This window comes from Grus americana, chromosome 16 (assembly GCF_028858705.1).
Source record: "Grus americana isolate bGruAme1 chromosome 16, bGruAme1.mat, whole genome shotgun sequence".
In the NCBI taxonomy this organism is placed as follows: Eukaryota; Metazoa; Chordata; class Aves; order Gruiformes; family Gruidae; genus Grus; species Grus americana.
In genome coordinates this window covers 5,503,084-5,529,465 of record NC_072867.1, presented here as the reverse complement: position 1 = coordinate 5,529,465, position 26,382 = coordinate 5,503,084, and the positions used below count along the sequence as shown (strand labels likewise).

The window sequence follows — 26,382 nt, the reverse complement described above, 5'->3', positions numbered from 1 at the left end:
ATCGAGGATCTGTATCTTGAGTGTGTAAAAGTGCCAAACCTGTAGCCCTGACAGCGTTAGAGCCTCTGGGGTCAGAACATGAGCGCAGTGTTTTGGACTTACCCCTGGCTGACTCCAGGAAGCTTTGTCTTACCCATTTTTTGATCTTATTTCAGGGGTCCCAACTCACCTCATGCCTTGGCATAGAGAACCAAAGGGTCTAACGCAGTTCTGCTTTGGTGCTGGAGAAAGAGAAACTGCTGTCTCTAAGCTAGCGAAGTCTGCTGTGTATGTCAAAACTTCCAAGCCCAGTTCATTTCCAGTGTTGACTCCCTTAAGGTCAGACACTATTCCTTGTTTAAGCCAGGCACAGAGGCTTTCCAGGTTGCTCAGCTCCTGTTTTTCGACTAGTAGTACCTATTCCTCCTGCATGGTTTCAAAGTGAAAAAACAGCTTGAATTTTTTTTCAGTTCAGCTCATACCAAATGGCCATTTGGGAAGAGTGGAGGACCTGCACACTATTCTCTGAATTAGGCCAGGAGAATCTATGGAGAGATACAGGATTAATGATAATTAGGATACCATAAAAAGAGGATGCCAGTATTAGTAGGATGGGTATTAATGTGCCAGCAATTTCCAACACAACTACCACACTGCTCCTATTTTTTAGTAGAGAGCCCTTAAAAATGTCCAGATCTTTCAGGCTGGCTTCTAATAGTGGCATTAAAATAATTTAATAGCAAAAATCTAGAGACCAAATACTTGCCTTCCTATCTTTCAGAGATTTAGCTCCACCGGCCTTCAACCGATTGAAGAATTCTGCATTTAGTAACATAAATACTGGCTTGTTTATCTCATATCTATGTCAAGGTGAGCTTGTTGTATAAAGAGCTCCGCATTTGCTTTAGCAGCAGTCTGTCAAGTCCTCCAAGAATGAAGTCCCTGGCTCTGCTTTTCCTGCTGTCTGGTGCGTAGGTGGCACTGCCCCCCAGCACCCCCCTGGACTGGTAACACCGTGCCTAACTCCAACCTTTGTGTCTCTCCTCAGTGGGCGCAGCCAGCGCTGCTGTCTCACCCAGGGCCGTGTGGGAGCTTCGCAGCATGCTCAAGTGCACCATCCCAGACAGCCATCCTCTGCTGGACTTTGCAGACTACGGCTGCTACTGCGGCTTGGGAGGCAGCGGGACACCAGTGGATGAGCTTGACAGGTTTACAAGACTCGGCTTTTACAAACCTCTTTCCTTGCCTCTGCTTTCACGGTTCTGCACACCAGCTTCCTCTCAGCTGGCTCTGCCTATAAATGTTCACAAAACACTCCAGCTGCTGTGAATGAAGCTTTCTTTCAAAGACCAATTCAAGGAAAAAAGGTTGTGTAGTATCACATTTTGACACCTTATTACTAAGATAAAATATAATCCAAACAACTTTGTTTTCTCTCCCGTGGCAGCTAGGCTGCATTCATTCCAACTTTTTTCTTTTGCAGCAGTGCTGTGCCAGCAGGTGCAGCTCTGAGCACATGCTGCCCAGTGCTCGACCATCAACACGTGCAGGGCTGAGCTGCAAAATGCTAAGAAGTGGTTTGAGTAGTTTAGAGATCACACGAGACTGGTAGCCAAGATGCAGTGAATTGTGTCAGCTGTTAGCTCTTCCACTACCAGGCACTGACAGGGAGCATAGGGTGAATCCTTTTTTGCTTTCCCTGTGCGCAATAGAGAACTCTGTGAAGATGCTCCAGTAAGTACACGTGCACCAGACAGCTCTTGGACCATTAGCTGGCAGATCTGTGTCCCTCTGGGGTCTCTTGTGTCTGTTCTCTTATCTCTGGGTATCTTTTTGTTGTTGTTCAGTGTCTGCAATACTAGTGTATTTATGTGTCTTACAGGTCAGCTGAGATTGCAGTTCTGGTATTTTTTGACCTTTTCCTCCTTGTTTGTCAGGTGCTGTCAAGTCCATGATGCGTGTTACACACAGGCAAAGAAACTGGAATCATGCACGTTCCTCCTGGACAACCCCTACACAGAGTTGTACAAATTCAGCTGCTCCAACGGGCAGATTACGTGTAACAGTATGTCCAGTTCTACATATCTCTGCTTCAAATGTTACTCCAGTCTCTTCTGAAGGAACGGGGCTGCGTTACACTGGATGCCCCTGTGGCAGGAAGGCACAGTGCAAGTCCCTGCCGGGGGGGGCCAGTTGTTAGAAACGGGGCACCTCACAGGCACCAGAGTGAATATTCTCCATATACCACACAATTTAAAATTTATGAAAGACATGCTATCGCAGTAGGTAGGGAAGCACATCCCCTCTTCAGAGGATTGCATCCCTGTGGTACTTTTCTGGGAGTCGCTTTAATGGCAGTACCGCAGAGAGCAGCACACTAATTGGGGGGAGTTAACGCAGCTTCTGCTGGGCGTCTCTAATGTAACGGTGGAGCTTTTATAGAGCTCTGAATGGAGATAAATAGCAGATAGGCTGGCAAACAGAACTGGAGGGAGGGAGGGAGGGAGGGAGGGAAGCAAGCAAGCAAGCAAGCAAGCAAGCACGCACAGATTGCTGGGCGGGAGCACACAGCTCTGGGGCCAGGGGGTTAGCAGGGAGAAGCACGTACACCCCCGAAATGACGGCAGCGGTGAAACGGCTATGCCCTGGCAGCAGAACCGCCTGCCTGAGTCGCTGCCATGCCCGGTGAAGGAGCCGCGGGGTCTGACGGCTCCCGCTCTCTCTTCCAGGCAAAAACGACGAGTGTGAGATGTTCATCTGCAACTGCGACCGCACCGCTGCCATGTGCTTCGCCAAGGCGCCCTACAATCCCGAGTACAGACACCTGGACACCAAGAAATACTGCAGCTAGTCCTGCTCCTGTCCCTCGGGGTGGCACCAGGCCCGCGGCGGCCTGTCACTAATAAACGCCTTGCAAGGACCCTCCGCCTCCTCCCTGCGCCGCGCTGAGGGGAACGGCGGGCGAGCGGCGAGGGCGGGGCCGGGGTGGGAGGGGAGCGGAGGCCCCGCCCCCTCTGCCAACGGTCCATTGTGGCGCGTGCGGCGCCACCGCCACCGCGTTCTTTGATTGGCCCTTGGAAGTGGCGGGGGGGCGGGGTCTGGGAGGGCACGCCCGGACGGCGCGGGCGCGAGGCCGCCAGCAGCCCCGCCTTCTCCCCTCAGGTAGCCGCGGCGTGAGGGGGGCTGTGGGGCAGGTCGCTCTCTCCTGGGTTGCCTCACGGCGGCCCTTTCGGCCCTGCCGCCCTCCTGGTGAGCGCGGAGGGGAGGTGCTGCTCTTCGGGGTGCCCACAGGTTGGCTACAGCGTAGCTGTCCCTCTTGTGGGTGCGTGTCCCTCGGGGTGTGGCAGCGTGAGGGGGTTGAGCCATTTGTCTGGCTGTTCACTGCTCTGAGAGACCCATATGTGCTTACCTTGAGGAGGCCTTCTCCTGCCTAGTGCTGTTCCTGGTCCGGAGCTGTAGGGGAAGAGGTAACATTGGCCTGGTAGTCAGGGGATGGCAGGAAGGGAGCTCCTCTGAAGGATGGTATCTGCCCCAGTTTTCCTGTCTTGACAAGGTCCTGTGCCAAAGTTTCCACCCAGACTTGGTGCTATGATGCTACAGAGGCAGTTTTACTGGCAGAGGCTCTCAGGAGAGTGTTGGTGAGCTCCTGTGGTGTCCTTGTTTGCTGACAGGGCAGGAGGAAGGCCCTGGTTGATCACCAGAAAATAGCTCTCTTGCCACTACCAGCTGGAGTAGAGTGTACAGCCTGCCCTGTCATCTTTGATCAGGTACAGAATGGAGATCTTGGATGAGTTTGACAATGAGTATCCCCTCAGTATATCATTTTGCAAGCTGATTTCCTTAGAGGACTTTGAGGAGCAGTCTTTGTCCTACACTCAGCAATGCCTGCATGAACTGTACTCAGACATGGAGCAGAACCCAAGGATCTGCGAGAGGGCTTTGAGAAAGCAGAAACAGATGGAGAAGGAAGAAGCTGGCTTGATATCTTATTTGAAGGTACTTGCATGACCTTCCTAGTGAAGGTCACTGGATCTTTGAGGGTATTAGGATAATAATAATGTGATAGGATGGTGAATTATTTCGTTCTTTTTCTTAAAAAAAGAAAAGAGTGTGTCTCAGCCAGATACTCCATCTTAAGGTAGATTGAGTCCTAGTTTTGTACCAATATTTGTTGATTATTTTTCCTTGGGTGTTGGTGTAGGTGAATTTTCTGGAAACATTGAGCTTTTTGGGTCCTCCACAGAAATCCAGAGGATCCTGGATGCAGTCCCATCATATGGCTAAGATGAATCATTCCTAGGGCTAGAAGTGCAAGATGAGGTCTCGTCTCCTGTCCTCACACACTAGCTTTGATTCTGAAATTATTGTTTGTAGAGCAGTAAAGGTCCTAAGTAATGCAAATGTTACTGAAATCCCTTTGTAGTGATGATAAATCCCAAAGTAAAATAGCATCACTATCTAGAAGAAACACTGTACTTTTGAGCTATATCATCACAAGCAGGGAAGAGAGCTGGGGTGCAGTTGGAAGCATTTCAGAATATGTTGGTATAAATTTTCCCTGTAGTAGGAACTCCCTAGATTTGGGGTGAGTAGTATATCTACTCCTGGCATCCAGCATTTGGGTCATGCTAGTATTCCCTAGATAAGCACAATAGATAGATGAAGGCACCAATTCATTCTATATCTGTCTTACTCCATACAGATTTTTATAAACCTGCACTTATGTTTGGTCCCTTGATCATACTTCTTATTTACATGCTGCTTTGGTGCTGTGAAAGACCTAACAGTAGATTTAAACAGTCCCCTGAGTGAGCCCAATATATAGGGAATTGTCGTGGTTTAACCCCAGCTGGTAATTAAGCACCATGCAGCTGCTTGCTCACTCTGCCCCCCCGCCCCCATGGGACAGGGAGGAGAATTGGGGGAAAAAAGTGAAACTAATGAGTTGAGATAAAGATAGTTTAATAGGAAAGAAAAAGAAGAGAATAATAGTAATAATGCTAAAAGAATATATAAAACAAGTGATGCACAGCACAGTTGCTCACCACCCGCTAACCAATGCTCAGCTAGTTCCTGAGCCATGTCGGCCCTCCCCGGCCAGCTCCCTCAGTTTATATACTGAGCATGACATCACATGGTATGGAATACCCCTTTGGTCAGTCTGGGTCAGCTGACCTGGCTGTGCTCCCTCCCAGCTTCTTGTGCACATCCTCGATAGCAAAGCATGGGAAGCTGAGTGTAAACACTGCTTAGCAACAACCAAAGCATCAGTGTGTTATTGACATTATTCTCATCCTAAATGCAAAACGCAGCACTACACCAGCTACTAGTACGAAAATTGATTATATCCTGGGTGAAACCAGGATAGGAATCTTCCCACATGATGTGAAGTGGCAGGCCCAAGGTGATGGCAGAGGCAGGGGGAGTTGAAGGGGTTGTACTGTTGCAAAATTCCTTTTCAGGGCTTTGAGGAGCATTGTGGAAAGCAGAGTCTAAGAGCAAGCCAGTCTTGCATGGACTGACTTACTGCCAGCTTATGGGGAGTACTAAGAGTAGGTGAAGATCTCCTGCTGTGCTGGTCTGTATTTCTGTTCCAAGACCAGAAACAGAGAACCTGAGATACAAGGTATCCCTGTGCTCAGCAAGCAGGGGAGCACTGAAGCCCTACACAACACCACAGCCATTGCAGCTGACGTGTGAAATGCTGGAGGGATGGTGGCTCTGTGGGTTTATGTTGCAGAAGTGAAGTCTCAGCATCTTATCTTCCTTTTCTCTACCGTTGTTTTCTAGGCCAAGATTTTTCAAGCTCTGCAGGGAGAGCTGAATTACTCTAACTGTATGGGCATTGCAGAGATGAAGGAGAAAGTACTCCAGCTGAGACAAGACATGCAGAGAGCAAACAACTATGCTCATGGTAATGACTATGTTTCAGATTCCGTCTGGGCCTGGAGACCAATACTAGATGTTTGTACTGTTGCTGTTCCTCTCAGGCTCAGCTTTTCTTCTTCTCTGCCATTGTCTAGCTAGTGATGCAGAAGGGAAAAAGTGCAGAATGTGGTAATTGGGTATCTTTCCTTGGTGGGAAGGGAGAGGACAGGGGACTGCACAGAGAATTGTAGATACCATCTGAATCTGGAAAAGTGGTTTTAAACCCCAGCTGGCTAGACTCTGCCTTTCACCTTCCTAAAGCAGTTTTGTTCCTGATCATTCAGGAAAGATCTCGGGGAGAATAGTGGTGTTGTTTATCTACTATCTCTTTCATGCTTTTCCCCAGTAGACCTCAGAATACCTTACAAAAAGGCATGGGCCACAGTATTATGTCTATTACATTATGGAAAACAGATGCAGAGAGGCGAAGTGGCTTTCTGAATGTCACAGTGTGACTTCTGGATTGTTAAAGGACTGAGAATTCACTCTGGTCTCATCCTTTCCAGCCTAGTGCCCTGTCCCCTGGGCGACACTACCAAAGTTTTCTTCTTTGCTTTGAATCTGCTGTGCGCCTGTTGGCTATGCTGTTGCCTCTGGGGCTGGCTGCCCCAGAAATTGAGACATAAAGAATATGCATCTTTCGAAGCAGAAATGTCTGTTAGAATAGACGGGGGAACATTTCTGAGTAATTAATATTCAACATTTCAAAAATACCTTTTACTGCCAGAGTGTTCCACAAAGAAGATACAGAAAACAACACATACAGTGACGGGTTTTGCAAACCCTTCCCGTTTAATTGAAAATATTACTTTGACTTTCTTTTCAGAGTGAGAACTTACTGCTCTTGAAGTCAGTATCAAAACTCCCTTAAGTGAGGAGAGGAACTGAGGTCCCTATTTGATATTTGCTGCTCTGTCTCCAAGCTGAATGCCCGATTTTTGGTTTCCAGGCCATATAGTGGGTATATATGGGCCTGTACAGAAGTTATACAATTATTCCTGTTCAGCACTGACTGTTCCTGCAGTTTGGTGTCACTGGGGGCAAGGCCCTTACGGAGCAATAAATCAGATCCTGTGTGGTTTGTATGCCAGCTGTTGCTGAGCTGCTTTTTCCTCCTTCTGTCTCCTTTCTGTGGACTGTTGAAGGTCCCTCCCTGCTCCTGTGGTGTGCATCATTGGCCTGCAGCTCCATGGACACCACCTGTGTGCCCTGATATGAGGAACTGTGCTACTTATAATGTGTGTACACCACCAAAAATCTCCTGTAGCCCACCGAACTGTAGTTCGGGACTAGCCAACCCTTCTAGGCACAGAGAAGTCTGTGATGTGCAGAAATCCTGCAAAGCCAGTCACTCTGTTCTGTTGGTGTCAACTGAAATAACCAGCTATTAAAGAGAGCGCTCCACAAACTCTGCTGTGTGTCAGGTCTGCATGGCTGGGCCTACTCGTGGGATGCTAAGGTTCTTGCTGTTGGCGTAGGAATGTGGATCCATATATGTCTCTTGCCCTATTTTATTGTGGAGAGTGGTTCTTGAAAGACAGATACAGTATGGAGATCTGAACAAGGCTCAAAATACTTTTTTTCATGGTAATTTTGAGAGACCAGTGACTGTTTATTGAGGATTGGAAGACAAAAACTTTACCCAGCCTGTCTCTGATGTTTTCAGTGACTTTCTGGACTGTGTGAGACTGCTCATGTCTACTAAAACATGCCTGGCAGAACTTGTTCCCAGAACCAGGCACTGTTTTGCCACCTGGAGAGAAAAAAAGCAGGTTCAATACCACTGTATACAAATATAGTCTTTCTGCTGCGGCTGTTTGTACAGCGGTTATTTGCAGTACAGTGGAGAGCATGCAATTTATCCTAGCTTAATAGATGGGAGAATTCAGAGAACTGAATATAGGTGGAGAGTGTTACAAGCGAGGGAGCAGAGATGATGGCTTGCAACAGTGTGTACAAGGACAGGTCTTGAACCTGACTTCTAGATGTGAGGGCTTGCTGAGCAAATGCTTAGATGCTCAGCTGTCTGTGCTCCACTGAGCTGAACTCCGTACTTCTGTTTTGAAAGAACCTAAATGTTCAGTTGATTTAATTGCTCTGTCATGCATCCTTACCTCCTTGAACTGCTGTTGTCTCCTGGCAGTGAGGATGAGGTGAACTCCCAGTTGATCATAGGCTATTTGTTCTCTGTGACTAGCATGTGCTTCCCTCACATCATATCTGCATGAGGGAGGTGGGTAAAAGGCGGGTAAGAGGAATTTCTGCTCCCTTCCCCAGTATACCAAGCAGTAGTGTTGCTGCAGTGACCAGTAGGGCAACTACAGCCCACTCCAGTTCTTCTGCATCCCAGTAGTATGTGCCATAAAAGGAGGGCGAGGCCGCTTCTGTCCATTATGGGTAGCTATACGTCCTTCCCGAAATGATTCACCTGCTAAATACTGCGTGCAAGCACTGTCTTGTTTCTGTAGCTGTGAAGTAGTGGTATTGTGGGTTTGGTAACAGCCTAGGAGTATTTAGTAGATTACTTCAGCAGAGGGTTAAGTGTAATAGGACAAGCTGGAAAGGCCCTGGGGTGTTACTGGGTTCTGGTCACTGGAGGATGTTGAGAGAGGAGTGGTTCAGCCCATACCTTTCTGAAATGCCCTTTCTGCCTTGCTTGCTGTTCCCAAATGTTTCTCACCATGGGAACTGCAGAAGGAGCTCAGGGAAAGCTCCAGAAAGGTGGCTGGTATTCTGTGGTCTTTTTTGGGTTTTTAGAACATATTACCCCAGATCAACTGTTTTGCTGTTGGATATGTTGGATACAGTACCATATGTCCCTCTTTTTCCTTTTTTATCATCACCTGAGCAGAAACCACTTGCTGCAACTGCAAGTTTCTATAGGAGAAATATATTCACTTGCTTTGCAAGACATCTGATTTATCTTCCATTTTGCAGGGCATCACTAAAACTTATTTACTGGATTTTTTGGGTGGTTTTCATGAACCACAAGCTCCATGTTTCATCACCCACTTTAAAACAAGTTTTCCTCTTTGATAAGCTCTTCACAGCTCCAAATTTCCCTCTAACTGAAAGGGCCAATCACCATAAATGTGGCAAAGCTTTAGGAACTGTCTTCAACCCATTTGGTGGTATGCAACTCAATAAATGGAGGTTATTTTTCCCCTTCATGCTAAGCTGTGAAAACACATCAAAAAGCATTTCCTTTTTGTCTCTGCTCCAATGCTGTTTTCCCCAAGCAACAAAGGGACTCATCTTAGTGAGAAGGCAGCCTTAATCCCACCTGTGTGATAGCCTGAATTTCCTGAGGATCCTCCAGGTTTCCTTTCCTGCAGGCACAGCTTCTTTATTATAGTAGTAGTAGGTACACAGAGAGATGAGAGGCCTTATTGCAGCCATGGCCAGTCCTGTGCACAGGAGTTGATTGTTAAACCCAATTAAGTTCTGTCATGCCAAGTGCTAAATAGGGGAGGGTATAATCTGATTTTTGTTGTATGCCACCTGCTTGAGGGAGAAGCTAAGCACTGCTGCCCTCCCACCAGCAGCAGTTTGTGTCAGACGATGAACTCTGGGGCACAGATTGACTTGTTGCAGATATTCAGTCTTTAGAATTAAAGTCCAGTTGGATTTTCTTCTCCTCAGCCCTTGCCAATTTTAAGATGTAGGATCACACTGGAATCTGTGGGTCATCTGGATGCAGCATGTGTCTAAATCTTTCTATATGATTCTTTTTTGCAAGAGTCTTCTGATAAAGGAACAGCAGAATGTCCCAGAAATCCTCTTATATTAGCAAAAAGGCACCATTTCTGATTTGCATATGCTGAAGCTGCATATGTTGTCTGGGTCTTGGCAAGGGCAAGCAGCACTTAGGTCATTCACTCAAAACTGCTAACCTGTAGTGTGTAAAAGTCATAGCTCTACATCATGAGGGCCACTAACACAAAATGCTTTTTCCTTTTTTCTCTTTCTTTTTTTGCCTTCTCTTATTTTTAGCCTTAGTAATTGTTACCTGCTTGCCTAATTGTACTGGCAGGGTGAGCGGGTATGAATTTCTTATTGTCTATCTGTGTCCCTTGCATCACTTCGTGTATCTATCAGGACTTGGGTGCATAGGTGACAGAGCATTCAGCTGTGGAGCCCCTGTTGGGGACCCTTACAGTTAGAAAAGCTCACAGGACTAATATGATAGGAGGAAAGGGATTGATGGGCTCCTTTGTGGTGGTATTCCAAATGCATCATCCACCTCTTTTTTAAGGCTCTGACCAAACAAATCGAAGCTGTTTAACAGCCCATGTAGCAGAATTTCCTGTCCCTACAGAAAGTAAGCATCAGCCAGGAGAAATCTGGCATCTGAAAGATATTTTCACAGTATCTATCAGTGATGATAATGGCCAGACCAGTAGGACTGGAGAGACAGAGTCCTCTATCGTAAATTTACTCTCTCATCACTATTATCTTTTCTGTAATCTAAAAACACAACCGCTGAGGCCAAGTTAATTCAGCTCTCAAAAGCCTTGCACTGAGACACCATAGAGGATGGCTGGGTGTAGTGATAAGAAACTGACTTCAGGCATTTGGCTGAGACCCTCCTCATTCCTTTCCCATTGACTCCAGACAGCCTCCTAGAACTGTTGCTTTCAGTTGCTGTTTACGTGGGGCTGCCCTAGGACAGGTTATGTGAGAGAAAGACTCCATCTGTCCTGCCCAAGCCCCAGGTTTTGAATGAATAGACTGAGGAAACCAATAAGTTGGCACTCATTTGAAATTTTTTTTTTCTCTCTTCGCAGCTGCAAAGACTGGGAAAGGGCAACATCCAAGGGGGAAGAAGCACACTCTAGAAGGTAGACTTAGTTGTCTTCACTCCAAGGTTCCTGAACCTCCCAAGTTCACCATGCCCAGGGTCTTTGGTCCTTTTCCAGAAGTCGTGAATAAGCAGGTTAGTCAGTAGGAGGAATCTGACAGTAAGATGGGGAAGGCTGTGCTTACACCATACCCATCAGGCACAAGTCCTCCGGGCCATCTGCAGTCTGTGCTGCCCTCTCTGGAGCACAGTATGTGAAATACCTCTCTCGGGCTGCGGGACTCAATTACAAAGTTTGCTCTGAGAATTTGCCCAAAAACAAAGACAAGATTTGCCAAACGGGAATTAGCTTTTTTTTGCTTTGGGTAACTCCAATCCCACTTTCAGAAGAGTGGCAGAAAAATCTATTACAAGGCACTCCCAGTTCCTCTATCCAAACCTCAGGAGCTTGTCCTAGTAGGAACAGCTGTAAGAAAAAAGGAAGAGCACAAGCTGTTGATTTGGCTAATTTCATGGTAAAAAAAACCTGTCCTTGTGCTGTTGTCTGATGCATACTTTGCCACCCATAGGTGGGCAGAGCTACAACTTCAAGCCCTGGTCTGAAATACTGGTGGACTGGTCTAACAACAGTGAGCCAGAAAAGGTAGGAGAGGATTGAATCATGTGGAGGATAAGGCTGGCTTGAAGCAGACAAGGTAGATAGCAAGGATCTGAATTTCCTTCCTGGTGATGAGGGAAGACGACCCTGCTCAGGCTCTCTAACACTCTCTTAGTTTTAGCCAGTAACACAAAGATTACTGTCCTTTTGTTTAGTCTTTTAGGAACAATATTTCTCCTCTTTTAAAACCCTCCTCCCTTGCAAATTCTGCATAGGCTGAGAGAATAAAGCTGAACACTAGGTCAGTTCTTTTACTGAGTTTATTGTTTTCCCACAGCATGGTTGATTCACATCCTATATTGCTCAACACTGGAGGTTTCTATAATTCCCTGGTAACTACATCACTAAGCTGAGAAACATGAACTTCTCAGAATAGTTTTTTGCTAACTACCTGCAATGAGAGAGTTATCTTCTAATAGCTGTTATCTCTATGCATTGCATCGTCCCACACAAAGAGTCCCCAAGGAGTGACAGGGGAAGGTGTCAATCAGCATTAGAGTGATGCAGATCTGGCTTTTGGTGTAGGAAGTTTAGGCTTTCTCTGGCCTTGCTCAGTTGAGTGAACTTACTACTCAATGGTATCTTGGGGAACATATTAAGAGGTGAAGTGCTCTGATCCTGCTCTAAAATAAGTTAATTTTAGTAGTGCTGGATCAGCTTAGCAGGAAACAAAAAAAAAGTAACTCCTTCATCTCAGCCTCATATACTTGTTATATATATGTTCATTAACATATAGTAATAAACCATGCACAGGAAATTTACTGTAAATGTTCATTTACTGTAAGTCATTGTCCTAGTGACTTAAAAATATATAATCAGTGGACGGTCAGGGTAACATGATTCATTTATTAGTGATGCTGAAGAGACACCCTGACTCCTCTCCCGCAGGCTCTGCTGCTGAACTGGAGAAGAGGCAGGGATAGATGTGGGAGTTTTAGGTACCTGTCACATTGCTAATGCCAAGCCCTCACTGGAAATGTCTTGTTGTTTTAGACTTCTTGGCAATGCTCCCACACCTTCTCAAAATGCTGGCTCAACTGGCAATAAACCTGCAGCCTCTGTTTTTAACACACCTATGTCATGCAAGTTTCAAGGCGATGTGGAAGATGACACGGATAGTGAGAAACCCAGCCCCAGTTCCTCTTCTAAGGAGGCATAAATGTCTTGTCTTACATGGAAAAACCTGTGCAAATAAACACTCTCTGCAAGCTCCCTGACTCTGTGTGGAAACTCTGCTATGCCTTAGCGATGATTTTGGCAAAAGCTTGGGTTAGCAGGACAGCTGTACTATGCCAAAGATGGAGTGACATCTGTGAGCTTTCTTCACTACCAAACAGCAGATACTTAACTTGCTGGAAAGTGGGATCCATTAAATGAGAGAAGAATGCAGGTAGGGGTCCTGAACTTACCTCGCCTGGCTTCTAAGTGAAGTCTCTCCTCTGACCCATTATAGCCACATTGAACATAACATGTTTGATCCTAAGTATCTTAATATAGCTAAGTATCTTAATTCCCTCTAACTTATGCAGAAATTGGGTGCCTAAGTATCCCTTAGATTCTGTGCTTTACTTGCTCCTGCCTGAATCAGCAACAAAGCAAAAAAAGAACTTTGCATCACATGGTCAGTTGTCCTTGCTTTGCTACTTGACCTTTTAGCAGATGAATCTGGCAATCTTGCTTCCAACTGCTTGTTACAGTTCTTGTCAAAATATTAATACAGGACAGGTTCTGTGGAGAGTAGGACTGGGGCATTTGGAAGACCCCAGCAATTTATCATCCTCATAGCCAGAAAGGGAGAGGTAGATTCATGCAGAAGGTTGGGTCAAAAATGTAGTGTTCTAGTCTGGGCAAGATTCTGTCTTTTACTCCATAAATGGTTTAATATGTCTTACATTACCACCCTAAGGACCAACAAAAAATGGTTACCCAGTAGTGATGGATCTTCTGTTAGGAGTGTGGAAAATTACATCTATTAATAGCTTGAGATTACCTCCTGAGGGAGACCTCTTGTACAGATTTAATTGTATTTCTCTCAATTCATCAGCTGATAGTAATTGCATCCTGTATTTTTGCAATGGAAAAAAAAGAATCTAAACTGGCTATTGAGACTGTACTTAAATAAATCGTAGGAGGGAGAGGAAATGACAATGCAAATAGTACCAGTATTGTAAACAATTTTAATTCACTACTTATTCATTAATTAAATAACATCTTAAAAAAAAATGCATTCCGGAAAATGTAGCAGCCACACTGAAAGCAGTGCTCATCAGATTAGCTTAAAATAACTCCTCTGGCATCTCAACAATATATAATTTTTAAAGGGTTCAGATAGTAAGCAGTTTAGCTTGTCAACTGACAGTTGAGAGAAATGCTGACTTCCCCTCCTTGCTAGAAGACGTCAGCCTTATAGTCTGTGCTTTCAAATAATCTCTTACAAGAGCAGTATTCTTGTTCAACCTCTATTTTGAACCTTTTTTTTTTTTAAATGACAACTGCAGTTCCTCTTGGCACACTCCACAGTTGCCAGCTAGTGGTATTGGATCCTCCAGCAGATACTGTGGTTTTCCACATCGCCCTCCTGTGCTATAGCCTGAAGTTACTCTGTCAAAATCTGTGTCCCTCATTCTTCTCTAGGGACAATTATAAGAAACGTATTTTGTTCTCAGATATGGTAGTCTGATTATGCTGTCCCAGTGAATGAAAAGGCTCCATTTACAATGGCAAAGTAAGGCAGAAAAGTACTTTTTTCATCATCATCCTGTTTCCTGGTAAGTGGAGATGGTTTCAATGGATAAAACTGGTCGGGTTGACATCTGCGAGACTTGCTGCCCTCTTCTGGTGTCACCGGGGGCCATGCATTGGATCTCACAGCTGCCTCTTAAATTGAGGTTTTCCCTTTTGAGATGACGAGTCCTGCAGGACTGGAGGGAAGATGCTGCTTTATAGATGGAATTGATTGTTTTAAACAGCAAGTGTTTTGATTAGGATTAGCTGGATCAATTCAACCAGGCACAGCTTTTTGAATTGTCAGTTGCAAAGGCAACAGTGTTGATCAGGTTCCGTGAATCTGCAGGTGATCCCCTGTAGTTTTCAGATTGTAACAAATGGATTGGAACTCAATGCTGATTTTCTGAGAGTGTTAGCACTTAGTGTGCTTTTTGTTTATGATCATGGGAAACAGTATGGCCCATCAGAGCATACCAGTTACAGATGAAAATTTACAGCCGCATTTTGGTGCACATTGTGGGAACATATTTTTTAGTCAGTGCATCTCGGCATTTGATGGGAACTCATCTTCTTACCCTGTAAGAAGACTGATCAGGGAAGGTACTCACCTTGTAGAAATAATTTTACTCCTCATAGCTCAACTTGTTGGGTCATGTGCAACAATCAAAGGCAGCAGCTCTCCACAGCGGGAATTCAGTTTTAAGGTTGCAAAGTGATCTAACCTTGTGGGCCCAATGTTAAGGATGGCAATTGGCAGCTGCTTCTCCTGGGCAGCAAGAGCAAACCTGTAACCAGAGTATACCTGCAGGAATGCCAGAAAACAAAATTACTGGCAGCTTAGGCAAAAGAAGAGCTACAGAAAGGAGTAAGGAAAGTAAAGTAGTTGCTGATGGCAGTGGGAAAAGGGGCTGTACGTACATGCTATGTTAGGCAACTGCACTGAATTCAGGTTGGAAATGTCTTCATTCAGGAATGCACAGAAAAGAACAGCTTTTAACCTCTGTCAGCGAAGGATTTGCAGTTTCATAGAGACTGAAACTTCATAGTACATTGAAAGGAAATGTCTGCAGCAGTTTTTATTAGTTATCATAGGTACTTAAATGCTTCTACTTTGATGGTTCTCACATGGCCCAGCTTAGGTAGTACAAGAATGAACCTAAGGCATTTCAATCATTCCTGTACAAAGGATTATAAGCTTAAGAAGTGCAAGCTCAAGGAATTTGTCTCCAGTTTCCTGAAGCCAAGAGAATCACAATCAGGCAGCCTTGGTTTTATCTCATTCTGGGAGGCATTAGAGAAAGTTTTTTTTAATGTAATAGAACTTGTTCCTAGAAAAATGTCTCTTACACAAACTCCATTCCAAAAGCTTTCATGGGTTAAACAACAGGGGTTTCTAGACTGCCTTACCTTATAGATAAGCAGCTAATGAAGAAAACATATTGTGATACAAAGGACAATCGTAAGCAGCAAGCAGAGATATTTCTGTTCTCTTACTGAGTATTTAATTAGGAATTACAGGTCCTAAAATCTCATATTTCACACAGTGTGCCATGAGGCCTAGAAAGCTGTGAAAGGCTAAAAAAAAATCAAACAAAAAAAAATGTGGGGTGGTGATCTCTGCAGGACTGAATTGTATCAGGTATGTTGGCTTTATGGGCAACTGTGAACCTCCAGTGTACTGATGGAGGAGGTAGCAGAGAGAGGTCTGAATGTGTGAATGGAGTTATTTATTGCAGCATGAAGTAGACTGGCAATAGAGTGACAAGGAAGCCCAAACAGGCCAACTGTGAAGCCAGATTCCAACCACAATAAAAATAAAATACAAAGCTCTGGAGAGGCTGTTTTGATCCACAAGCATTAGTAGTCCTAAACTGTGAGACCAAGAATTGTTGCAGGCAGAGTAGCACAGAAATAGGAATGCAGTGCGGGGGGAAGACCTACTTACCTGCATAGAGGATCCTGCCACCAGCATGGAGTCTGATTCCGCCAGGCGCTGGTGCACAAAATTCACTTTTTCACGACTCACTGTGTCTCCGAAGAATGTCACGTCGGGCTTCAGGATTCCTCCACATTTATGGCAGGCTGGGACTTGGAAATTACACACCTGCTCATCTGTCAGGAAGACATCCCCATCCGGAGCCACACCAAATGCTTCAGCTTTCCAGGTAGGATTCAGAGCTTCAAAGTGCTTCTGAAGCTCAGAGCGCAAGATTTGGTCTCCGCAGGCCAGGCAGAAAACCCTGAAATTCACAGCAAAGTCTTAATGGAGAGTTTCATGTTAGCTGAAGATCTGGAGTCTGTAATTTGTTCCTTAGGCCTGGAAGATCTGCTGTCATTATCCACAATTATTTACCAAATAGTACAGGTCAAGGAGCTGTCTTTCTACCTCCAGTTGTTGCTTTGTAGAAATGCTCTAGAGGAAGTGCTTTGAACCCTACTGTGCATCTTCTCTCACGCTTCAGGCTGTGCTTTTTCATCTGGAAACTCTGGGTGATAACAGCCAGACTGTGGTGGCCCCTCTCCAGTCCACTCATCCTACGCATATCTGGCACTACTCACTCTGCTTAGCCCTGGGTAATCCTTGCATCCTCAGGATCCCCTTGTCCTCTTCACTAAGAGGACAATTGCTGTAGCAAGGAAAGGGGAAATTCTGACTGATGCAGGCTCCAAGGGAAATGATCCAAATAATGCTCCAAAAAAATGGAGTGGTGTTAGTGCTTCTTAAATACTGTGCTGTGAACAGCACTGTTTTGTGATCTTTTTCTCCACCCCAGCCCAACACCACCTTTGAGCGTGTCATCTCCAGGAACATAGCATCAACATTTTGCCTCCTTTCTCAGCAGCTAACATTGTACCTGTTTGTCAGTCACCCTTAATGAGAAACTGGATGATTAACCATCCTCCCTCTGCTGACAGAGTACCTGTGCATGCAACCGTGCAATTCTGTCATGCGCTGGCTCCCAGCTTTGGTGTGAAGGGCATCCACGTTCTGGGTCACCAGCCAGTGCAGCTTCCCCAGCTTCTCCCAGTCTCTTAGTACCAGGTGTGCTGTGTTTGGCTGGTGGGAGGAGAACCGGGGCCAGCCCACAAAATTCCTTGCCCAGTACCGCTGTCGGGCACTGGCACTACGAACGAACTCAGCATGCTGGATGGGCCGTCTGTCTGTCCTGCTGTAGAGCCCGATACCTTCAGAGCGGTAATCTGGGATCCCCGATTCAGTCGAGATTCCAGCTCCAGTCATTACAAACAGCCTCTTGGTGTTAGAAACAAAGCGCTGCAGCTCCTCTACTTCCATGGGATCTGGGGGAAGACAGGCTGGCACGAAAGCCAAGTTTGGAGAGGTTCTGGATACAGAATGGGATCTGAAGTGATGGAATCTGATGGCTCTGCAAACTCCAGACAACTTCTTGGCAGAGAACATGTCCAGCTAAAAGCCAAGAACAGAACACATGGTAGGTGTAAAAGAAAGCAAAGAGCATGTCCATTTTCTTGGGATTCTCTGGAAATTGATGCTGATAAGTATTCTTTGCTCTTTTTTCTGTTTAGTGAAGAAACACAAATTATTTTGGAAATATTAACTAAAGCCCGCCATCTGAGGACAGCATTCATATGTCACTTTGACAGAGGGCAACACTGAGGACTGCTGCAGGTACAAGGACAAAGTTAGCACCTCCGTCTTGCAGGATTCCCGCTCTTCTATCCTGGTGTGAAGGATGGCTGCCTAAGAGGCCTTGTAAAGAGCACAGAAAGACCTGAGCATGCAAAGTCTTTCCCAGGTATGTGCAAGAGGACAGAGAAGGCCAAGCACACCACCCCAGAGGCACTGGCTGGCTGGTTCCTCCCCAAAAGAGACCCTTGCTCTGCTTTCTTTAACATTCTGCCAGCTCCAAATCAGTCCTTTCTATTTAGCCCATCCTTTGCACGTGTTGTGGGAAGGGAGAGAAAAACAACCTTGAAATGTTGCTTTTTCAGGACAAAGACCTTGACTGGAGTATTTTTTATAAAGGCCTGGTGCAGAACAGGCCTTGAAGTGGGACCAAAGATGATTAGGACACTGCCTAAATGCCTCTGGCACCTCCTCCTTTGTGGGTGCCACCTCCCCAGAGTCAGTGGAGAGGTGGAGGGTACTGCTTTGCTTCTCCAGCAGGAACAGGGGGCTTTGCTGAGAAGGAATCACCCAAAAGTGTGGGGGGCACAAACAACTGCCTGGCAGGTAGGCATGGGAGGGATATCCTGCTTTAAGGGAGGAACGGCATGCCCTGTTGGGCACAGGCAGGATGGCTTTGCTGACAAGTAGCCTGGAATCATGTGCAGGACTTGTTGTGACAGGAAATTGGTTTGGACCTTGATTTTTGTTTGGTCTTTCTAGCAGTCTGTAGTTCTCCTTTCTCCATTTCACTATTTCAAAACTATTTTTTTCTGGGCCTCTCTATGGTTTTGCATACAATGTACAAACAATTTTGAAAGAAACCGCACCAAGAATTGACTGACTGGATTTCTCCCTCCCACCATCTCCCTTGGCAAGGGGGCTTGTATGAGATCCAGAAGATGGAGGATGGACTTTAATTACTGATAAAAGCAGATGATCTCTAGAGTGATTGCACCAGGCCCCAGATAGTCTGGTGCTTACAGCTTGCTTGGTAATGTGGGACACCTGGGTGCAGATTCATGCCCATTCACACTTCTGCCCTCCCCATCACAAATTACTGGGAGGACACCTAAGGGACTGGGTCTCACTGGGAGTTCTCAGCCAGCTAGAACAGATCCCTTTTGGGTGTTTCAGGCAGTGGTTTGAAGGAGGGCTCTGCAACTTGTTAGCTGTCAAATGGTTAAAGCACGTGGGCAGTTTCCTCAATGAAACTTGCAGTGCCTGTGAGATCTGTGGCAGCTCTGAGAAAGTCGGAGGTATTCAAGCGGTGAGCTTACTTGTCTAAAAGGCTGGCACCTAAGTACTTTTGATGACCAGGCTTCAGTGCCTGGATGGATTTTAGACTCCTGCTGCATCTGAATTGCTTTGCCTCAAGTCCCTGGTCCCCCTCAAGTACTAGATCTTACAGTAAATGGAGCAATATTTAAATACTTTTAAAGTTTGGGTGTTCAGCTGTAAGTATCATGATACTAAATTGATGCTAGTGGCAAAGAGTAGATTTGTCTCAGTTAATTTCCAGTTGTCAAGGCTTTGCTTCATCAGTTGAATTACGGAGAAGATTGGACTTCCTCCATAGTCCTGAATTATTTTATTCAATCGAAGCAGTGGGTTCTGTTCACAATGATTTTTGCCTTATTTCATTGTTTAGCAGGAGTTGTGTTGGGCATTCCATCTGAAAAGGTTTAATTTTCAATATGAATTAATTAGAAGGGACAAAGTCTCCCAATAAACTGTAATTTGCTTTGAGAATAACTTCTATCGTGATGCTCCCCAAAGGCTGTTAAACCAGTCTGACAGTGTTTAAATTGCTTTAACTGATGAAAATTCTCCATTCCCGTCCCTCATCATCAAAAGCTCTCTCAGAAGGAAATGCTCTGTGGGGGAATGAAATGGAGATATAATATAGGTTGGCCCACAAGAGAGAGAAGGCAATGGTGGGCCCAGCAGCCAAAATAACAGATACATTTGAGAGCTGCTGTGAAGCATAGAAGTAGGACAGTGTAGGAGAGAAACGTACAAAGGACAGAATATTTCCTGTGAAATGCAAAGCTGCTTTTAAAATGAAAGTGCTCAGATTAAAAAAATAACAAGTACTGTACGTAAGTGAAACTCTTTAAACATACCTATCGCGATGTGAGGCTAGAGTTTGTTTTTAACACGCATCCGAGATGCTCCACAGAAAGAGATCAGGCAAGTGTAAGGTAGAAGATAAACAGGTTTCTACAAATGGTTCCAGGCCAGAAATTCAGGACACCCACGTCATCCGAGTCTCTTTTGCCGTAATAATGACCGGGGGGAGCGGGGGAGCGGGAGGGAGGTAACAGCCGAACGAACACATGTAACGAAGTCAGTGTGATATAATGAACAATGCCTGAAAACTTACCTTTCATGATACTTCCGTGCCCGACCGCGGAAGGAAAGGACTGGCCTGCCGGGAGAGGAGTTTTCTGGGAAATGTAGTTCACAAGGAAATGAAGCCCTAAGCACAAAGACTACAATTCCCATGCTGCAAAGAAGAAACAAACCTCGAGTTCTTGACACTTGATAAAGTCAATTGGAAAATGCTAAAAGCTTCATAGCTGCCCTCAAGGAAACATACAAGAATAAAATCAGATTTAATTTGATACAAATGCAACTAATATCTTTGACAAAACACATTGTAGATGCTTGTTCTTATAAAAACATGCATTTTCTTCCCATTGATGCTAACAGGTTTTAGGTTTAAAATGTGACTGAAGAAATAATGGAAGAAAAATCCACTGAGGGCTGTTAAAGACATCTCTTCTAGCTCAGGAATTCCCTGAGAGGTAAATTGTTGGAGGCTGTGGGAGTACACTGGGCTGATACGCTTGCCCTGTTCTGACACTCTTCCTTTAGTGCCTACACTTGGCCCCAGAGAGATGGATCTGTCTGGCAGTCCTGATGCTTGTCATTAAGTGCATTCGGGATGACAGGAAAAAGGTTTGGGGGAAAGACATGGAAAGGGCCTGTGGCAGCAAGGATGGACAAATAATGAAAGTCTGGTGTGTTGTGTTGCAGTTGGCGTGGCCAGATGAAACCCAAGAGGCCAGCATGGGACAAGTGGTCTCTGTGCAGCTTTCAGAGGGGGCATGGATGAAAAATGAGAGGGCGGCTGTTTCTTTGATCTGGCAGGACCTCTCCTGAGGAATAGTCAGATGCCCTAAGCCACTTCGGGATTAAACTCTTGGCCACCAAAGGGCTTGTACCGGTCGTGCAGTTCACCAACTCCTTCCTGGGCTCAGTTTATCATTTGCCTTACCTGTCATTGCTTTGCGGGAGCTGGGTTTCTGCTGGCTCGGTGAGCTGACTCAGTGAAACCTGACAGCCACAGAAGGGGAACAGGGACCACCTCTGCGGGAATGCGCCGGTGGAGCCGTGCAACCCATCTTTGCAGAACTGCACTGATTACTCCCACCCCTCGGCGCCTCATTAGCAGGAAGGATTTCTTCCAGCATCTCCCAGTTGATCCAGCAGATCCTCCTTTCTAAGTGTGGAATGGGCAGAGGTGGCTACTCATGGTGACTTCTTTGAGTCCTTGTGTGAACGTGGCCTGTGGTGCTTTTGCAGAGCTGACACCACGCGGTTTTCAACCCCAGGGCCATGCTGACCTACTTGCTGCCTACCCTGTGCTCCCTGGCAGGAACTGACAGTGCCTCACTGCTTGGTGCAGGTGTCAGTCTCGATAATCACATCGCATTCACTGTATGAATTGCCTGGCAATAAGGAGTTTGGTTTTTTTCAAAGGATTCTTATTTTTTTGAAGAACAAGTAAATAGGAGGTGGTCCAGACTGCTGCACAGTAGCAGCCTGGTACTAGATGCTCACCTATTTTACACACAGTAGGCTCTTTCTAATAATTTGGGCAGCTTTTCAAATGCATTCTCCAAATAGCTCTTGCTAATTAGTTCAAGAAATTGCAGGAATTTTTAATCCATTTTTCTTGCCTTTTACAGTTACTTCAAAGCCCAGAAGTGCCCAAGTCTGTGTACAGCAGTGCGTAATTTTGCCATCACGAGGAAGAAACACGTCCTGCCTGCTCGGTGCGCGGTGTCCACCCTGCCCATCCCTGCTGCCCTATGGCGGTGTTGGGGCATGACCCCCTTTTCAGCAGTTCCGTGAGTCCCAATGACCATTAGGCTGTTAGTGCATGTTTTAAGAGTTTAAATGTGTTTTCAGATCGTTGGGTAGTGACTTTGCTTCGGTGCCACTGGGGTGGGGAGGGCAACCCGGGCCCGGTAAAACCCGTTTCGCCCAATTGCTCCCGGGGGGGGGGGGGGGGGGGGGGGGGGGCGGCGGCGGCGGCGGCGGCCTGCGCCGCTCCGTCCGCTGCCTCCCGCGAAGGGAAACGGCGGGTTTTGGCCAACCCCCGCGGCCCGGGCCCTCGGCGGGGCAGCCCCTTCCCTGGCGCTCAGTACCATAGCGCCCTCCCGGCATCCCCCGCGTGCCCCGCCGCCGCGCCGCCCTGCCTCTCCCCTCCCGGTAACCCCCCCCACCGCCCCCTCCGGGAGCGCGGGGTGTGAGCGGGGGGCGCGCGGCGGCGCGGGCCGGTGGAGCACGTGGGGGCGCGCCGGCGCGCTCTGACCGCGGCGGCGGGGCGGCGGCGGCGGGGGCCGGGAGGGCGGGATGCTGTGTTAGCTTTGCGCAGTGGCAGTATCGTAGCCTGTGAGGTTAATCCGAGGCGCGATTATTGCTAGTTGAAAACTTTTCCCAATACCCCGCCATGACGACTTGAAATATAGTCGGCATTGGCAATTTTTGAGGGCCTCTTCGGAGGCTGCGTCTTTATGGTTAAAAATAGATGCAGAGAATTTGGGGGGCAGAGGAGTTCTTGGTTGGGTTTTCTTGGGCTAGGCGGGCATCGTCGCGGAACGACTCGCCCTGGGCTGGGGCTGTGGGGCTCGCCACCGGCTGGGCTGTGCCGCCTGGGGCCGGGGCCCCTCGGGGCTGTCTGGGGTGCACTACCCTGCAGGGGCTGCACTGCCCTGGGGTGCCCCGAGACGGGCTGGCCGTGCGCGCAGGCGGTGGGGAGTCCCTCATTCAGCGGAGAGCTGCCCGCACTGACGTCGCTCCTACTTTGCATATTCCTTCCCAGAAAGCTTTGCGGCCGCACCGCCGCTCGCACCGAGGGGAAAAATGGGGCACCCCGTTCCCGGCGGCGGCGCGGGGGGTACAGTGGCAGATGGGGACTACTGCCGGAGGAACCGCTAAGGGGGCGCCGGCGGGCGGCGGGGCTCGCCCTGAGCTAGTCGGGGGCCCCGGGGCGAGGGGCGGCGGCGGCGGCAAAAAGGGGTCAGCTTTGCGCAGTGGCAGTATCGTAGCCAATGAGGTTAATCCGAGGCGCGATTATTGCTAATTGAAAACTTTTCCCAATACCCCGCTATGACGACTTGAAATATAGTCGGCATTGGCAATTTTTGACAGTCTCTACGGAGACTGAATTTTGGTGTTAAAAATAAGAGAAATTAAAAGGAAAAGAATTGAAAAACCTTTTCCATAAAGCGCTTATTTCTGGCGTTTTTCTTTCAAAGGAGCGTTGCTCATGTAGCTCTTGCTGCGGAGGATCTTTTGAGGAGCACGACCTCTCGAAGGTGGCTTAGGCACCAAGGAGAGGGCTGGCCTTTCTGGAGCAAGTCGGGGGCTGGAAAAGTCTAACTTGTGCTTGACTGGCTCCAGAGCTGCCCCAAAACCTCGCAAGGAACAGCTTTCAGTGCACAGCACTATAAACTGCATTTTGTGGGGGTTCATTAATCTGTATCCATTGGTATCACTTGCTTAAAAAAAAAAAAAAAGGACTCCTTGTTGTCAAAGAAATCCCAAACCTTTACTCTGGAAAAAACAGCTGCTCAGTTTGGTGTAAAATCCTATTTTATAAGTTAAGTAAACCCCATCCATTTCTAAGTTGCAGCTGTTCTCTTATTTAATACCTAAGCAGACCCTGTGGGAGGGAAACTAATGACCATTGCGCACCATCTCCCTGGGCCGAATCTCTGCTGGAGTTGGCAGCAGCTGCCCTCTGTCACTTTGTGTGAATTAGATGTGGCTTGTGCTGCTGACAGGTTACCTCTGGAGTTCTCTGTACGGTCGTGTGTGCCATCTGGATGCTCCTACCCTGCCTATAAGACCCTGAGCCTGGCAGCTGTTTTAAACTATAACTAGGCAGAGTAGAAAACTTAGTAGTGAACATTAATGTTCCCTCTTTATCAAGTTTATTTGTAACATTCAGCTATGCTGGGGTATTGCACACAACAGTGACCAAACAGTGACAGTGAAACTTCATAGATTGCTTTTGTCCCCCCAATTTGTACTTCATTGCTAGCAATATCAATTCGAAATCAAAACCTGAAGCATAGGGATGCCATTACCCTTTGGCACAATAAGCCACACGGATAAATACCAAAGTTTACAGTAATGTGCTTCATGTAATTGCTTGGTTCGTGTAAACTGTGTTGATAAGTATTGGTTTTATCACTCAATTGTTTCTCATCTCTTCTGCCAAAACTGTCTGTGATAATACACTGGCGTGGTGCTTTCATTCTGCATTGCAAAGTCATGTCCTGTGCTAGAAACCAAGTTTTTTCGTTTTGCTGTAATAGATCCTTCTAATAAGTGTGAAGTTGGACCTTGAATGGGCAAGTTGCATGTTGAGGTTTACTGCCATTGCTTTAAGCCTAAAGCTCTGCCTAATTTTTTCCTTTTATGTATCCACCTGAAGAAAGAGCTACCGCCCCTTGCATGATGTGCATGTGGCACAGCGCAGAGGACACACGCTGCAATGAAGTCATTCTCATTGCTCTGCAGTGTCAAGTCACTCTCTGGCAAGTGCACAGGTAAGCTCTAAACGTGCCTTACAAGGCAGTGTAGCTTCATATCTGTTCTCTGACATAGATTGTCTGCTGTAAATAACGGTGTTTTTCATAGGAGGTATTATGAGCTTGGATCGCTCCTCTGTTTGGCAGCCAGTCTGAGATTACAGCCCTGAAGGGGACAGGTGGACAGTTCATCCATCTAGTTTCTGAGTGTCAAGTGTGTGGAGGTCAGAGGGTTAAGCCACCCTTCTATGGAGTTTGTCCAAAACTGGTAAGCGATGCTTTGACAAGAGGGAAAGATGCCTTGAGCAAGTACTCTGAACGCTTGAGTTGTGTGGAGCCAGGAAGTCCTGAAGTGCAACATTAGGTTGATATTGACTCACTGTCTGACTTCATTTCCAGTTCCCAGCCCTGTTTCCCATCTGTAATGGGGGCAATAACTTCTTGTCACACCTTCTGTGAAAGATAAGTCGAGTCATAATGTGTCTTCGTCACAGGGCACGACATGAGAGGAAGCCCAGTGTATTTCTCTGATGCACTACCTGCCTTCATTCCCTAGTGCTTCCCATCGGGCACCCGTTATGAGGGATGTAGCTGCTCTCAGCGTCACTTCCCCCTTGGTCCCGCCAGCAGCCTCTGGGCATGCCTTAGGTCTGCTGCTCTGGTGGGAAAGAGCTTGCTGAAGGTGCCGTCACTGGGGAACAGCAGCTGCTTCTGCCAGCAGCTGCATAAAAATGGTGCTTGAGCAGCAAGCAGGTGTTGGTGAGTCACTAAGAGTTTCAGAGGCAGAGAGCAGGTAGATGGTGAGACAACAGGAGTCCCAGGGTGTTAGGAAGGACAGGAGAGGGTGAACGTTGTTTGGGTGAGTTTAGCTTGAGCCCACACCACTGAGCAGTTGTCTTAGCCGCTTGGGTTTTAACCTGCCCCTACTCCTTAAGCTATCACAGAAGGGTTAAGACTGGCAATTTTAAGTAAGAAATGTTTGTGTGTGAAGAATTCAGTTATGAACAGTACCTGGCTATGAGGAGTGCAATGAGAATAAGGTTGGTTTTAAAAGCCGTGCTGCTAGAGAATAGTATCACTCATGTGACAGCTCTGCTTTTCCACCTCACTGACCCTTTCATAGCAGTGCTGAAGCCACAGGCAAAGCTTGACAGGCAATGACTTTTTTGGTTTTTTTGCATTGAGCAGCTTGGACACAACCTATTTCTTGCGGGTGCAACCCTAATTGGTGCTATGACATGTTAATTTCAGTCCTGAGACAGAATAGAAACCGCTTGCTTGATTTGCACTCACTTCCAGACTCCCAAAGGACACTGTAGGGAGCTGAAGATAAAAATTGCATACTAGGCTACAATATGAACAGAGTACAGTGGACACTTTGTTTATGCAGAGGTAAAAGTACAACCCAAGTCAAGACAGATGCCTGTCTCGTGTTGCTGGAAGGAACATACGGATCCCAGGAAAGGATATGCTTCTGATGAGCTTAGGTCCGCTGTGCTACCGGCAGATGCTACTGGTTTATGTTGCTCCACCTGTGGGGACACATCCTGAAGTCATCATTGTACAGCCAGTGATAGATTTTTGAGAAAACATAACAGTCCCTTCAAATAATGTTTTAAATTTTGCTCGGGGACCAGCAAGGGAGGTGTCAGGTGAGATATTTGGCATTGATGGTGAAGCACATGGTGAAAGTCTTTACTTACATTTGTGTTGTACTTAGATGTAGGTAAGGATGTAATTTTCTGAGAAGTCCTGGATTTGGACTAAAACCTGGAATGAATTTCCTGGAGGCTGTTGATTATTCGCAAGC

At 46.6% G+C, this 26,382-nt stretch overlaps 2 protein-coding genes and 2 non-coding genes across 5 annotated transcripts; 3 read left to right on the top strand and 1 right to left on the bottom strand.

Annotated features, from left to right (window-relative positions):
- The first annotated feature begins 801 nt into the window (after positions 1–801).
- Positions 802–2,899, top strand: PLA2G1B (phospholipase A2 group IB). Its single transcript, XM_054844450.1, has 4 exons — positions 802–946; positions 1,028–1,187; positions 1,917–2,044; positions 2,709–2,899. Exons 1-4 carry the CDS (start codon positions 913–915, stop codon positions 2,828–2,830), a joined length of 444 nt encoding a protein of 147 aa, XP_054700425.1. The 5' UTR covers positions 802–912; the 3' UTR covers positions 2,831–2,899.
- Positions 2,900–13,535: 10,636 nt separating this feature from the next.
- SIRT4 (sirtuin 4) lies at positions 13,536–20,176 on the bottom strand. Of its 2 annotated transcripts, none has more exons than XM_054844923.1 (5): positions 20,126–20,176; positions 17,015–17,520; positions 16,039–16,333; positions 14,702–14,895; positions 13,536–14,287 (listed from the first exon to the last, which is right to left on the bottom strand). In XM_054844923.1, exons 2-4 carry the CDS (start codon positions 17,512–17,514, stop codon positions 14,731–14,733), a joined length of 960 nt encoding a protein of 319 aa, XP_054700898.1. In that variant the 5' UTR covers positions 17,515–17,520; positions 20,126–20,176; the 3' UTR covers positions 13,536–14,287; positions 14,702–14,730. The 2 variants fall into 2 exon arrangements, with proteins under 2 accessions (XP_054700898.1, XP_054700897.1); XM_054844922.1 differs by lacking the exon at positions 20,126–20,176 and adding an exon at positions 19,866–20,062.
- Positions 20,177–22,396: 2,220 nt separating this feature from the next.
- Positions 22,397–22,537, top strand: LOC129214002 (U4 spliceosomal RNA). Its single transcript, XR_008579597.1, has one exon. It is a non-coding gene; the product is annotated as a U4 spliceosomal RNA (small nuclear RNA).
- Positions 22,538–23,055: 518 nt separating this feature from the next.
- Positions 23,056–23,196, top strand: LOC129214003 (U4 spliceosomal RNA). The gene has a single exon (XR_008579598.1). It is a non-coding gene; the product is annotated as a U4 spliceosomal RNA (small nuclear RNA).
- Positions 23,197–26,382: the final 3,186 nt, after the last annotated feature.